This window comes from Rhea americana, unplaced genomic scaffold (genome assembly GCF_003343005.1).
Source record: "Rhea americana isolate MKP2758 unplaced genomic scaffold, rheAme1 scaffold_371, whole genome shotgun sequence".
Taxonomy (NCBI): Eukaryota; Metazoa; Chordata; class Aves; order Rheiformes; family Rheidae; genus Rhea; species Rhea americana.
The window spans coordinates 237,070-250,585 of NW_028186503.1; the positions used below are offsets into that span (position 1 = coordinate 237,070).

At 34.1% G+C, this 13,516-nt stretch overlaps 1 protein-coding gene across 1 annotated transcript in view; it reads right to left on the minus strand.

Annotated features, from left to right (window-relative positions):
* DENND1B (DENN domain containing 1B) overlaps positions 1-13,516 on the minus strand; it is a 190,310-nt gene that overhangs the window by 13,677 nt on the left and 163,117 nt on the right. The window contains exons 19-22 of the mRNA XM_085312946.1: positions 13,444-13,484; positions 12,529-12,597; positions 10,148-10,204; positions 9,234-9,344 (exon numbers count right to left, since the gene is read on the minus strand). Of these exons, the coding sequence (XP_085169072.1) occupies positions 9,234-9,344; positions 10,148-10,204; positions 12,529-12,597; positions 13,444-13,484 (278 nt within the window). The remainder of the gene's footprint in view (positions 1-9,233; positions 9,345-10,147; positions 10,205-12,528; positions 12,598-13,443; positions 13,485-13,516) is intronic.

Consider the following 13,516-nt stretch of genomic DNA (forward strand, 5'->3'; position numbering starts at 1 on the left):
ACAACCCATTGCTTCCTTTTCATTTAAAGACTGTGAATTAACGTGAAGGATAATGAGATCACAGAAAAAGTACTTCACATTACACTCCACAAGAGGCGAGACTGGCGTGGGAAGAGAGGAAGAATAGAGATAAAACAGAATTACAGTTAATAACCTTTGTCCTCTTCAATGCCTCTCTTTTTCTGGAATGTCATACAACCAACCACAAGCTTATTTAAAAGTACTGCTTGCAATATCAACTGGCTACAGGACACCAAAAAAAGATAGATGCAAGAGTAATTCTGGGTGAATTTACAGAGAAAGTAGTCCCTTCAAAAATTTAATTGGGCGCTTTTACTCACAGAAAGCAACAAAATAATAACACCTCACAAAAATAGTGTTTTGATATCTGAAAAACTGCCCTGTATACAAATTAAGCAGATATCATCTAAAGGTGTAATACTTCTGTAAGTTTGATTTTATAACATGGGACTCATGGATAACTTCAAAAACTATTAATATAAGCTAAAAATCTTTCCTTYCTAGGACAGAAGCCTTCCCTTTAACTGATTCAGATGTACAGCTAAGCTTCCTAGATCTTATACAYGCTCTACTACTTAACACAGATGATATTTGAGGATTTTGTAATACGGTTTTTGATTTTCAAGGATTAACCATGCTTTTTCTCATAAATAAAAGTTGGGTTTTTTTCTTCAGAATAGCAGGTAAAGTTTCAYTTTCTCTGGAGAAACACGAAATACTTTTTTAGAAAGTCTCTTATCATCTGAATCAGTGAGGCCACATACTGCCCAGTGAAGTATCTTCTCAAAATAGTCAGATCTCTCTCATTCTTCCCATTCGCACAGAGACCACAGGCTATTCTTAGTAAAAATGTTCATTTTCAGCTGACACACACCATGGCACCAGGCCACACATCATCCCTGCAGCATCAGAGTGCACCAGCTGAAGGCTACCTGACTTTACTTTGATTGGGAACAAACACAAGCGTCAGGCTTTTAAAATAAGACTCCTGAGGTTTTCTGTGCTATTTGAAACAATGAGAGCTGGCAGCTATTTCGTAAGCAACTTACTCTGAGCATGTGTGTGTGTGCACGCGCACGTGTATGCGAACAATTCCACGAATCAAAAATACCACTTATTTTTCCTTTTGATGGCTATTACCGCCCTAGGTTTATCCAGTGATTAGACTGCAKTGAAATCATGGAACAGAGGGCTGAGGGCGTTACAGTGGAGAAAGAAAYAAGAAGATAATGGAAAAAAGTGACAAAAAAAATAGTCAATGTATTATATGCACAAAGGCATCTGAAAGGCAGAAAAGGCAGTGTGGTTTTGAGGTATCCTGAAAATCAAGAGGTTAGGATATAATTTGGGTGCAGTGCGCCACTTTAGTGATTCAGAACAGTTGTAAACCTAGTTGATTTGATTGAAATACATTATCTCTTAATATAACTGCTAAGCAGGTAAAATAGAGATTACCAGTTAAATCAATCTTTCAGTTAATACGTAAATCAGATCCTTACGCCAGCAGAACTATCACCTGCTAATATCACGGCTGAAAGTACTGTTTGTAGATCACATATGACTCTTTTCAAAGGAAAGACTTTCAAAACACCCGAACATGTTAAGAGAATAATTCAAGTGACAAAGGGTAAAATGTATGATGGGGAGGTGATCCTAAACACAGACATTACAGATGCTGAGACTTCAAGATTTAATGGGAAACACTTACTATCACAAAACATTAGATAAAATAAGAACCGATCAGCACTAAACTCTGTACATCAAACTAATGGACACTAGACCAGCCGATCTGAGGGAAGCTCTTTGTGGATGGGCAGGAAAACAAAGACACCAGTCACAATTGCAAGCAAAAAAGATTGCATCATAGGAACAGAAAGATTGACACTAAGAACATTTCTGGCTAAGGCTCTCAAACAGAAAAGCTAGTTAAAAAGATGAATCCTTCCTGCTTGACATCAGTAGTTTTTTGTCCAGGTGAAGAATGTCTTTTTTTACAAGGCACTAGGGAAGATGGACGTAGGGCACTGAGATTTGGTTTGTCTTCACTGATTTCAGATACTTAATTTTGGTGTCTAAATTAGCATCTCTCAACTGCAAATAGCAGGAAACAGGCACAAGCACAATGTAATCTGGGTTTCAGGTAGGCTGAACTGTGCTTTGGTCATGCCTATCTCTCTCCACCTGCTGAAGAAAGAGCCTAGGATAACACCACTGCTAACTTTAGCATTTCAATAAGGTATCTAAAATTAGATGGGTTGAACCCAGGCTTTCACATTGGAGATGCTGAGATTCCTGCAGAAGAGGCTTGCTTTTCCTGTTTCTTCTCTTTCTCTCTCATTTTGCCCCCAGACAAACTTTATTCTTCTTTAATTGATGTTTTTTTAAGGTACAGGATTAGAGAGAGAAAAAGTTAGTGAACAGATAGCACTAGAGCTGGAGCTTTAGACATAAGGTTGTGTTTTGCAAACTTTTAGATGAGGAGGCAAAAGCAACATGGAAGGGAAGCAGGTGGGTTAACTCCTCGAGTACAACTCTTCCAGCTGCTCGCTTCTGCTAGGTAGAACTACAACATCGTCCCACTTGTTGGTCCTCAGCAACATACAGCTGAGGATACAAGCAAATGAAAACAGAGGCTATCACTGTAATATTAAGATGTAACTAAATTCTCTGGATGAGAAACTGAACGCAGATATTTCAATTAGCAGTTAAGGACAGAAACCTTCTTCCAGTTTTAAAGGCATTTCTTGAAAGAGCATTTCTCTTTCCGATCCTTTGGGAAAAAGAAAACTTTATATATGTAACAGTATGGCTTGTCTACTTTCTACGAGAAAGGCTCTCAGAGAGGTTGCCTTTCTATTTGTTTGTTCCAGAACTAAAATAGGTTATATAATATCCAAAGCAGGTATCTGTCACCAGTTTCACTTATCTAAAAGGCCTCTCAATAGGATAAATCAGAGGCAGACGTGTAGGTGATTCTGCCCTGAAAAGTCAAATGTTCCAAGGAATGCTAGCAAAGAAATCTAGAGTAATTTCCTAACCTTTGCTCTRTTTTTCCACTCTTTTTGAAATCTTTTCAGTCATGGTAATTAGTGGAGAGAGTTCTCAAGAGATGCTTACTGCAGAACTCAGAGAAAGGCAGGCAGCTACACAGCTTAAATTCGTAGAACGAACATCAGAACTCTGTCACTGAGATTTCCAACAGTCCTTCACTTAAAACGATGGAGAATCAGGAGCATCATGGAGATCAGGAGCAGAGAGAGAAAACACTGATAAAAATGTTGAAATAAAAGATAAAAGCTTTACAAAGAYACACTGCTTCTTTTCTGCTTCAGTGTGTTCACTGACTAAACGAAAATCACTCACTGTCACTATTCAAAGATGATACCTACCTATATCATGGGGTGGGCAGGGTTAAGCAATGGAGTAATTATAGCTCTACCTGATACTATGTATTCCTGAAAATAAAAATGCACGTGATAGACCAAAGCATCTAAAGTTAATAAATTACATAAAATCCAGATAATTTTTTAGTTAAAAAAGATGCAATCAAGTACTGCTTAATTTCTAAAAGCTCTTCTGTCGTAAGAATCAAGGTTTCACACAAGGCAAAGGATACGTGTACGCCTGTAGTATTCAGGAAAGGTATCAGAGCCACAAGAGGGCACTCTCGTAATCTGCAATTCGAATTTTTGCTGCCTAGATTTTTCACTTTTAATTAAAAGGAAAAATGACTGTTTTGCAGGATGAAGAGATCTTACTTGACACACCGAGACAAAAGATTTTTCTCCAAATTAAAGGCAGCTAATGATATCGACAATATTTTCAAATTATACCACATTAAGCAAACATCTTCTGTAAAATATAATTTTGAAGTAAGCTTCAGTTAATTAGTAAATTCTGTTTCTTTCGCTGAACATGAAACGTGCTTTACATTAAAAACTTATTAATTATTACTGTTTATGATATCTGACAATTTGTAATATTTTTAGTCAACGACAGTGAAAGTTACCTCCACTTATAAAGCTATTATTTTCTGCGGATATTAGGCATGGATGTGGTACCAAACATATCTGAATTCAAATACACATAAAGGTCTTTAATGAGAGCTTTTGTATTTCTGGAATTATTGGGGGGGGRGTCTGCTTTTTTCTCTTTTCTTTTTTCTAAAGGAGTCATTCCGTTATATAGAATATGCATATCCAGCATTTCAGGGTCACAAGAATTTCTAAACCTTCTGTGCTCTTTTTATGTTTCTGGAAAAAAAACTTCACAACAGCCGACTCTCATCACCTYTTTCAGTTTAGGAGGGTAATCAGTTACTGGAAGCCCTTTGTAGCTAATGATTATGTCATTTATTTTACTGGCCATTGTAAGGGTATTGATAAATGGAGCACTCCTGAAGGTAGGGTTATTCTGAACACATCTTCCTGCCTGACACTTGTTATCTTTGTTGAACAGATGCCAAGTATATCCACTGCAAGCTAAATTACATTTTCTCTTTATTATGAGATACTGCAATAAATCTGTAAAAGCTACATTTGTAACATACTTTAGAAAGGAGGAAAAAATGGTAATTCTGCTCAGGAATACAAAGAAAAAAGTTTAGACAAACTTAGTCTTTATTTCCTTTATGTAAAAGTGCTACTCTAAAAACGAGCATTTTAGAAACATTTTAAGACACTGAATTTAAACCCAAAGTCATGGGATGTAGTTCACTTGGCTATTTCAGCTATTTCAGTATATGAACATTAAAGTAGTGCTGAAACACATGGAGTCCGGGTAAATCCAAATGCCCCAGTTTTCATTATGGCTGCAAGTTAGTGCACGCCTAAAGGTACAGATATTATACACACTTCCTTAGAGCCACAGATGCATTGATAAATTATTAGTTWTAAAATGAACTTATAGTTGTTAGTCAGTACTCTGTAAATCTGCAAGAATATTCTATTAGTCACTAAATACATTAGGACTATTTAAATCCTGAAACACTCCATTTTTAATAAGCCATCCCATCACTTGACAGTAAATTTACAAAGATCATATAGTGACCTCAAATAGGCCTTCCTGACATTCCATCTATACTCTTAATAAAGATGCTCTCTTTTTCAATATATAGTTATTTTGAACAATTTTGTAGAGATCTCATTGCATTCAGGCCCTTGTCTGCCTGGAAATCTGCTTCACCTGACTGTATATAATGAAAAGGAATTAACACAGATTATGCAAAACTGAGCACTCAGTAGTTTAACAGATATATTAGCAAACCTTGTCAATAGTTAAAAGAACTCAGTAATATAGTTGGCAAGATAGGCAAACAAAACTGAAGCAATCTCATACTTACATGAGATTTAAGAATTTTAGCTGGAAATTTCTTATTTATGTTATGTATCTAATCTATGTAGGAGATGCAACATATCAGAGGCATATTAGATCTAGGCATGAAACAGTTAACAGCAGCGCACATGCCAAGGTTTTAATAAGGCTTAACAATAAAAAGCTTCAATCCTCCACTTTCACTAGATTTTGTTGTGGTTTTCCCTTGCTTAGGGCAATCCATCTGTTAATGTTGACTTGCAATATAGTTAAGCTCGCACACATATAAAAAGCCTAGAACAGCTAACCTAAGCAGGAGTAAGCTCAAATGCRTATTACAGAGATAGAATAACTCATCTCAGGCAAAGATTAATATTTTGTGTTTGTGTGCATGTGTGTCTGTGTGCGCACATGCACACGAGTGCAATCAGGTTATCTCTTTCTTCAGAGGAAGGACTTTCAAACTATAGGAGAGCAAGCTGTTCACTACAATTTGCTATAACACATTTAATTATTTATCCTCCGATTAGGTTTTGACAGCTATTCTGCATGCTATAATTTGTTTTGATTTACTGTTAATTTTTTTTAATCTATTGCAGGTCTAGCAAAAAAAATATAATAAAACTACGACAGCAGTGATAAAGCTTAGTAAATACTCATTGTTAAAAATCGCTCTGTGCTGTGACCAGTGCTGGTATTCTCACTGGGCCAAACTGGCCTTGTTTTCAATARAACTAGAGAAGTATCCTTTCCCTTGAGCCCTGTTAGGCTGAGGCTGCAGTTGGAACTGTCATCTTCACACAAAAGCAAAGGGGTTGGGTTTTACAAACGCAAAGCCTAATTGGGAGATCTTCATGGCTGTACCCTTGACATTTATTAAAGCCTCATCAACAAAACAGGAAATAACCACACTAATTAGCAGACCTGCATACAAACTACTATTTGTTGGGGTAAAAAGCAGATTCGCTTTCTACAGTAAAGACAACCCTTCCCTTCTCCCCCCCCCCCCACCCCAATATTGTTATGAACCAATCATTAGAATGGCCTTTCAGAGTGAAAGAAACTTCTGTATTATATACAATGCTTTAAATTGAAAAATATTTTAKAACATTTCAGGTAACTATTAGTTGGTATTTATGTTTAACTGTTYCCAAGCAGTTAAGAAAGAAAAGCTCAATGCATGGATCTAACATGAAGTGAAGTGCAACACCAAATTCCTCATACCAACTTGTTATTTAAATTTTCTAGGATAGAAGAAGGAGCAATAAAATGCAGAATTCTCTCTTGTATGGAAGTAAGACCACTCACTTTTGTTTTTTGTTTGAACAGGTTTTTTTTTGAGGTAGTCAAGTACACTGATGTCGCAACTTAATTAGCAGCAAGAGATTGTTTTAAATATTATCACAGTTCAAGAACTACTGTGTAATAGTCAGGATTGTCCTTATACTGCTGCTAACAGTGATAGGCACTATTTTAGAAAGCTTGGTGCAGATTCCTCTGCAGGATAGAGAGTTACAGAAAAAAAGATTAAAACTGACAACAGTAGCAATCTATGAAATTCACTTGTTTTAAACTAGTGGTACAAGATCAAATATAGTCTTTCTTATACACGTACACTTGTGAATACCTAAATTTATATAAACATAGACTTCAAAATCACATGTAGAACTTAGGTTTCTTGCTTAACTGAAAACTTAGTGGAACCAGCATGAATGAGAGGTAAATGAAATTGTGCAAGACCGGAGTTCTCAGGCAGTAATCACAATTTGTTCTTTCCTGCCCACTGGGCTCATGTGACATTCAGGGCAAGAGCTGGGGAGAAGACACAGGACACTGCTCGCAGCAGGGCAAAACACAGGGCCATTAGTAACACAGCCTTGCTAGTAAACAAACTCTACWTATACACACATATATTTGTATCTATACACGCACAGACATATCTATGTATGTATAAATATTTATGCGCACATATATATCTGTGTGTGTGTACATACATATAGATATGTATATTAAATTATAGTCTAATACCCACTCTTTCTGCCTTGTTTTCAAAAATAAAACAGAACTGGTAGAAATAAGAGCAACAACAACATTAAAAGATACACCAGTATACAGCTGTATGAACACAAAACCATACAAAAGTCCAAGCGTTCTGTCAGAATACAGGCCCTCAGAAAAAATATAAATTGTACTGAGGTAGATTTTATTTTTTCTTATACCTAGACTCCTGCACTAACTGTAAATAAGGTGAAATAGCATGCAGGACTACCAAGAAGTAAATGAGTAAATCACTGCAGTTTTCTTCAATAAATGCAGCCCATGAAAATTCACTTGACTATAAAGAAGCGTATCTGTATTATGTATTTACAGAGATACATACAATCGTAGATTCACCTACGCTAATCTGCRTATGTTGTTTTATAATGCATTAAAAGCTGTTCAGTGCCTCAAGCTACCAAATTGTATTATTGGTGGGGGGAGTGGGGGAAGTTACTATATACTAAAATGATAGTCATCTGTTATCGTTATCTCTATATTTTAAGAATCTATTCATGTTATCAATGTTAAAGTTGTACACTCATATATTTAGAATCGTTCATCGTCTCTCGTGACATTCAGTGAAGACTGTACATGAATCTACTGTATATAGGTTCTTCAAATGCAAGTATCGTATTTGTCTGTATATGAAAATATACTGAGAGCACATAGTACACTTTATTACTGGCCGAAAAACAAACGTGTACAAAGTAAAACCTGTCTACAGAATTAAAGTGGAAAGTCTCTGTATTATTTATAACCCTTGACTTTAATACTAACATGCAATTTCAACAATATTTAACAAATCAATAATTGCATCAATTTTCTGATAAATCTCACAGACTTTATATTTATAGAGGGTCAAAACTAAACTGAATATATTACTTAGAGAATTCAGATTTTTATCATTGCAATATCTAAAGTAAAAAAAAAAAATCAAATTTTATTTCTCTACCCACTTCTTATCTGGGGAAGACATGGATTAAAAATCCACATATAAACATTCATTGCATGTATTAAAAACATGCAACAATATCTTTCTACTGGCAATAAGTATCTTTTTATATGTGTATTATACTAACTATCTATTGGTATCTTTGGAATAAAATTGCCGAAATGAACGTGGAGATACTAAATCACTTGCCAAAGTTGAGACACTATACCTGTTACTGCAAGTCAGAACTATTAAAGGAATTGAGAACAAAAGGACAAGAGGTCGACAACATATTAACTAGCTGATTTATTAATAAAATAACAAACGATATCTATCTGAGCAATGTTAAAGGCCATCTGACTCCTAAATCAATTTACTATAAATACAATATTAATGTGTCCCACCATAAGAAACTGAAATAGATAGCTTAATATAGATGTATGAACATTGTAGAATTTATTTGTTAGAAGAAGCCTTTATTAAAAGTAGTATCTAAGATTGAACTAAATCTCTGATCTATATTAATAGATTTCTCTAATGAGAAACCATAAAATGATGCATTATGTTGAGTAAGTTTTTCAGTACATCAGCCCTTCAATACTTCTAGCTATTTGAGCCATTAATGAAACTCAAGTTGTTTCACAATTGTAATTGCTGTCCAAATAAGTGATTTCTTTGTGCAAACATTTCTCTAGCAATCCACCTGCTTTCTGAATCTCCTATTTTTTCCCTCTCAATGGAGATGAAATACGAATAGCTGTTTTACTCCTTTCAAATACTGTACTATGACAGTAGTATTGCTATAAGAATAACTTTTTATCATACTATCCAAAACCGACAGTAAACAGATTCACTGATACACTACTGTAAGTGGAAAACATTTTCCTCACATGTACGTGAATAAGTACAGAAGTTTCAGGTGCCTTACCTGTGCAAGCCTCCGTTTTTCTGAGTTTCCTCTTTTCTCATTATGCAATGTATAGACAGGAGCACTCCGCACTGCGCCAGAGCTGCAAGTTCCATACTCTTCCTCATTCTCCTACACAAGAAAACAGATATAAATTCCTTAATTTGTAATTATTATCTGCAAATGTATATCTATATTATGCATGCATAAAGCATTCAAAATTATCTTGCTATAATCTATTACTATCATCAAAATACTATCTGTAGTAAGAAAAATCAAATTTAGCTTTTCAAGAAGCTGAATTATCAACATCGCCTTTTAAAAGACGCATTGTTCAAAATGTCTAGGAGATCTTTTCAGAAGTTTCCTTAAAATAGAATAAAATAAACTTAGAAAAGGTTCCTTCTCCCGACAGAAAAATCTTAAGTGGAGCAAAATTTCCAGTAAAAAAAGCAGCTGTAAAAAGCCTAAAATATGTTTTCTGTTATTTCTGAAATATTACTTTTGCAAAATGAACTATTTCTCCATTTTTAAACATTGCCATTGTACATGCATCTTACAAAACCAAAACAGACAACTACACCTTCTGAAATACAYTGTACTGCAAAGACTCTCCCATCTTAAATTCTCAGCTTGAAGCAAAGGCTTCAATTGCGATATCAAAGCAATCAACTTTATGAAAACATACATCCTGTTAATGTATCTTTGAAGACCTCTGTTGTTCTATGATAAAATATGCAAACAATAAAGAGATTTTTCAGTGGATGCATAGAATGACAGATAGTTGCCAGAGGGCTCGTTATGAAAAATGTATTGCTGAACAAAGGGCTAAGCATATTTCAAAAGTCATTAAAAACACAAATCTCATGTGATTTGTAAAGTATAAGCTTCAAACTGATAAAAGCAGCAAGGTAAGTAAAAAGCGTACTACCTACCTTGTGTTTTAACTTACTCTTCACTTCTTTTATTCCTTGTCTTGCATGATTTTTTGCCTAGAAAATTAAAAGGGCATAAGCAGCTTTGTAAGAAATTCTCTACACTCACAGAACATGCTTCATGAGGCTCTAGCTAATTTTTCTTTTTTTACACTTGGCGATATAAAGGACAATGACCTTTATCACTAATTTCACACGTGCTATGTAATTCATGCTTTGTCAGTATGTTTAAGGTACCTGCACATCAATGTTGTGGAAATATACATACTCAAAAATTCCCTAATATTACTAAAGACAGACTAAAAATGTTTTTTTACATCACTTCTTTATTTGAAATGGTCTTTTAAATTTGAAAGGATATTTTAGCAGTAAGGCATGCTGCAAAAATGTTAAGATTTTCAAGATGACTGCTGCAGTGTTCCAGTCTGGCAACTTGCAGGGCAACATCAATCTTGAGAGAAATGAAGTGATTTCTTATGCAGATGGAGATTTTGCCCAGTGTTGCTGAACAGCATAGTGCTGCTATTTAGAGGAAAATTCTGTATGTATTATAATAGGCAGCCAAGGATCACTGCTGCATAGAAAACAAACCCAAGAATGTTCTTCAATGGAGAGATGAATTACCAATACAGAATAGCATGTACTTGTGCTACTAAAAAAGTAATACATATATTCTTTATATCTGGAAAAAAGAAATTAATCTTAATAGAAGGGTTTTTTTTTCTTATATGAATATGGATAATTCAGGAAAAAAGTAGCGAGGTTTTCAACACAGTCTTGAAAAGGATCATTTTATACACAAGAGCATAAATAGGTGGAATTCACATATTTTTCTATGTTTTTCTGTACCTGGAAATTCTGAAAAAGAAAACCACTTTCTTGATTCAAGAGGTCAGAGATTCTTTTTGATCCTTAAATCATACATCTATAAGCTCAGTAACAGCACAACGGGGTGCCACGTAGCAGATGCTAACCTGAGATTCACTTTAACTTTCCAGTTCACACACTCACTCAGCATTTGGATGTATTTTGGAGTGCTTTGTTCTAACTCTGAGGAATGGTACCAATCACGTTATTTACTCAAGGCTACCAATCAGTTATTCAGTAATTAAGAAATGTGTATTTCATATCTCAAATAAATGAAAACACCTTAAACATATACAGAGCCTCACAGAAGTTACCAGTGTTTCTTGGCATATAAAGAAGTTCACTTAAAGAATATTTATTATCAAGGACATAATTATCAAAATAGAAAGTTGGGAGAAGATTATATAACCACAGTCTAAACTAGTGCAATCTGAAGAATAATTTCTGATAACCTGTTAACCATTTTTTAAATTATAAATGAGTTCATGAATATGAAATACATTTAATTTATTTACCTGTTTCTCTCTTCATGACTGCTGTGTTCTTTAACTGATGTGAAATTAAAAATTCTCTTTGAAAACTTTACTTAACATGCACCAGCGTGGTCTGATGTACTGATTTATTCAGGACTACTTATTATGTATCCAACTAGTAAAACACTTGGAAAAGCAAAGGATGAAGCCAAAAGTCTTTTTCTGCATATTTAAAAATCCAACTTTAAATTAGTTCTCATTTCTTTCTAAACCATTCTATGCTGTTTTTCCATAATGGATAATATCTGTTAATTTCACATGCACTATTGGTTAGACAGCCTTTTAAAACAAGCTTTTAAAAGCTCAAAGGTATAAGCATTAAATACGGTCAAATGTGAGTATTTAAATATCATCTTTACAACAGTAGAGGATAGAAAACACTCACTGCATATAGTACTGACACCTTCCCATCTATTTTAGTAGTGCAACACTTAGTGCCAAAACAAAATTGCATCTAAGACACAACTCCATTTGTCTTGTAAGAACTAAATATCATTAATAAAAAGATTCTCTACATCATGTTAGCATTATATACTAATTTACATTTGTAAAACACTACATTTACACTGAAGTTAATTTTGCAATAGCACAGTTGTGTTAAAGGATCTTAATATAAATTAGAATTACTATTTTCAGAGTTCATATTTTAATCTTCTCACCAGCTTAGGAAAAGTTTTCAGCTGTGTATCAACTATATAAATGATACTCAAATAACTACCTCGTGTACTATCACTGAAACAAAAATCGCATACTGATGCTTTTTTTTATTGCTATGTACAAACTATCAGGAAGATTCTAAATCAAATCTAAATTCTAGTGCTCTATGAGAACATGAATGAAGCTAAAAATATTTGGTAGACTGAAATGTTCTACGAAATACACTTATAAAATGCCTAGGTTTTTTAGTATTTAGGAAGAATCAGAGGTCATAGGAACTTAAGGCAGTTTTACGTATTAATTATTTGAAATAGATGATCTTACAAATTTATATGCTGTTTTCACAGCTGGAGTGGCTTTGGTCATTGCCGTGTTGATCAGTGCACCACCTTTCTGAAATATACAAAAAAAAACGTATTTTAATAACTGCTGGTTTATGTTGAAAATGTTAGGACAACAGCAAGGAAAACCAAACAATGTGTTGTAAAGAATATAGCAATCTTCCTTCTACACTGGTAAGATTAGCACAGCTGTGTTTCCTCTACAACCTACTGTCTACAGCTACACAAGGGTTACAGTATGTCATTATCATAGCTGACATACTTATCAATGCATTCTAACATAATGATGTATTTTCATTCTTCATTCTTTGTTACTATTTCAAAATCTATTCAGAAGTTATGGCTATTCTTCATGTGTTCTTATCATATATTTTGTGTAGCTTAAAAAATACTTTGACCTGATAGAAATAACTGTATCTCATTTAATCACACAAGAATTTTGTTAATCTAAAATAATATATTTTACTAATCCTGTAGAATAACAAGGTTATACACAGGGTCTTCTGTTAGTCAAACTGCACAAAACCATATTAACCAAATTGCTGTTTACTAGAAGTGATAAACTTCATATCAAATCTTACTGTCACACCTAACTGACAGTTATAGAATGTAACATGATACAGAATGCAGTGAAATACTTGATGGCAGACAGAAAAACATTGTTTGTTTTGGCATTTGTTTTGTGGATGGGAGGTTTTATTTAAATAAACAAAAATTATTGATTTACCAAATACATATACCAATGCAAATACAGAGTATATTTAGATTATATTTTCCTTACAAATTAATAAACTTATACCATTACATCAATAAAAAGGATAATAATTTAAGATCACGATGCTCAGTACGTGATTTTTTTTTGCAGAAATGAATTATTTATCCAACAATATGTTTATACCTTTACTGTATGCATCCACTGTTGGTAAGATCTTGAATTTCCTGAGATAAAAATATAAAAGAAAACAAAATCA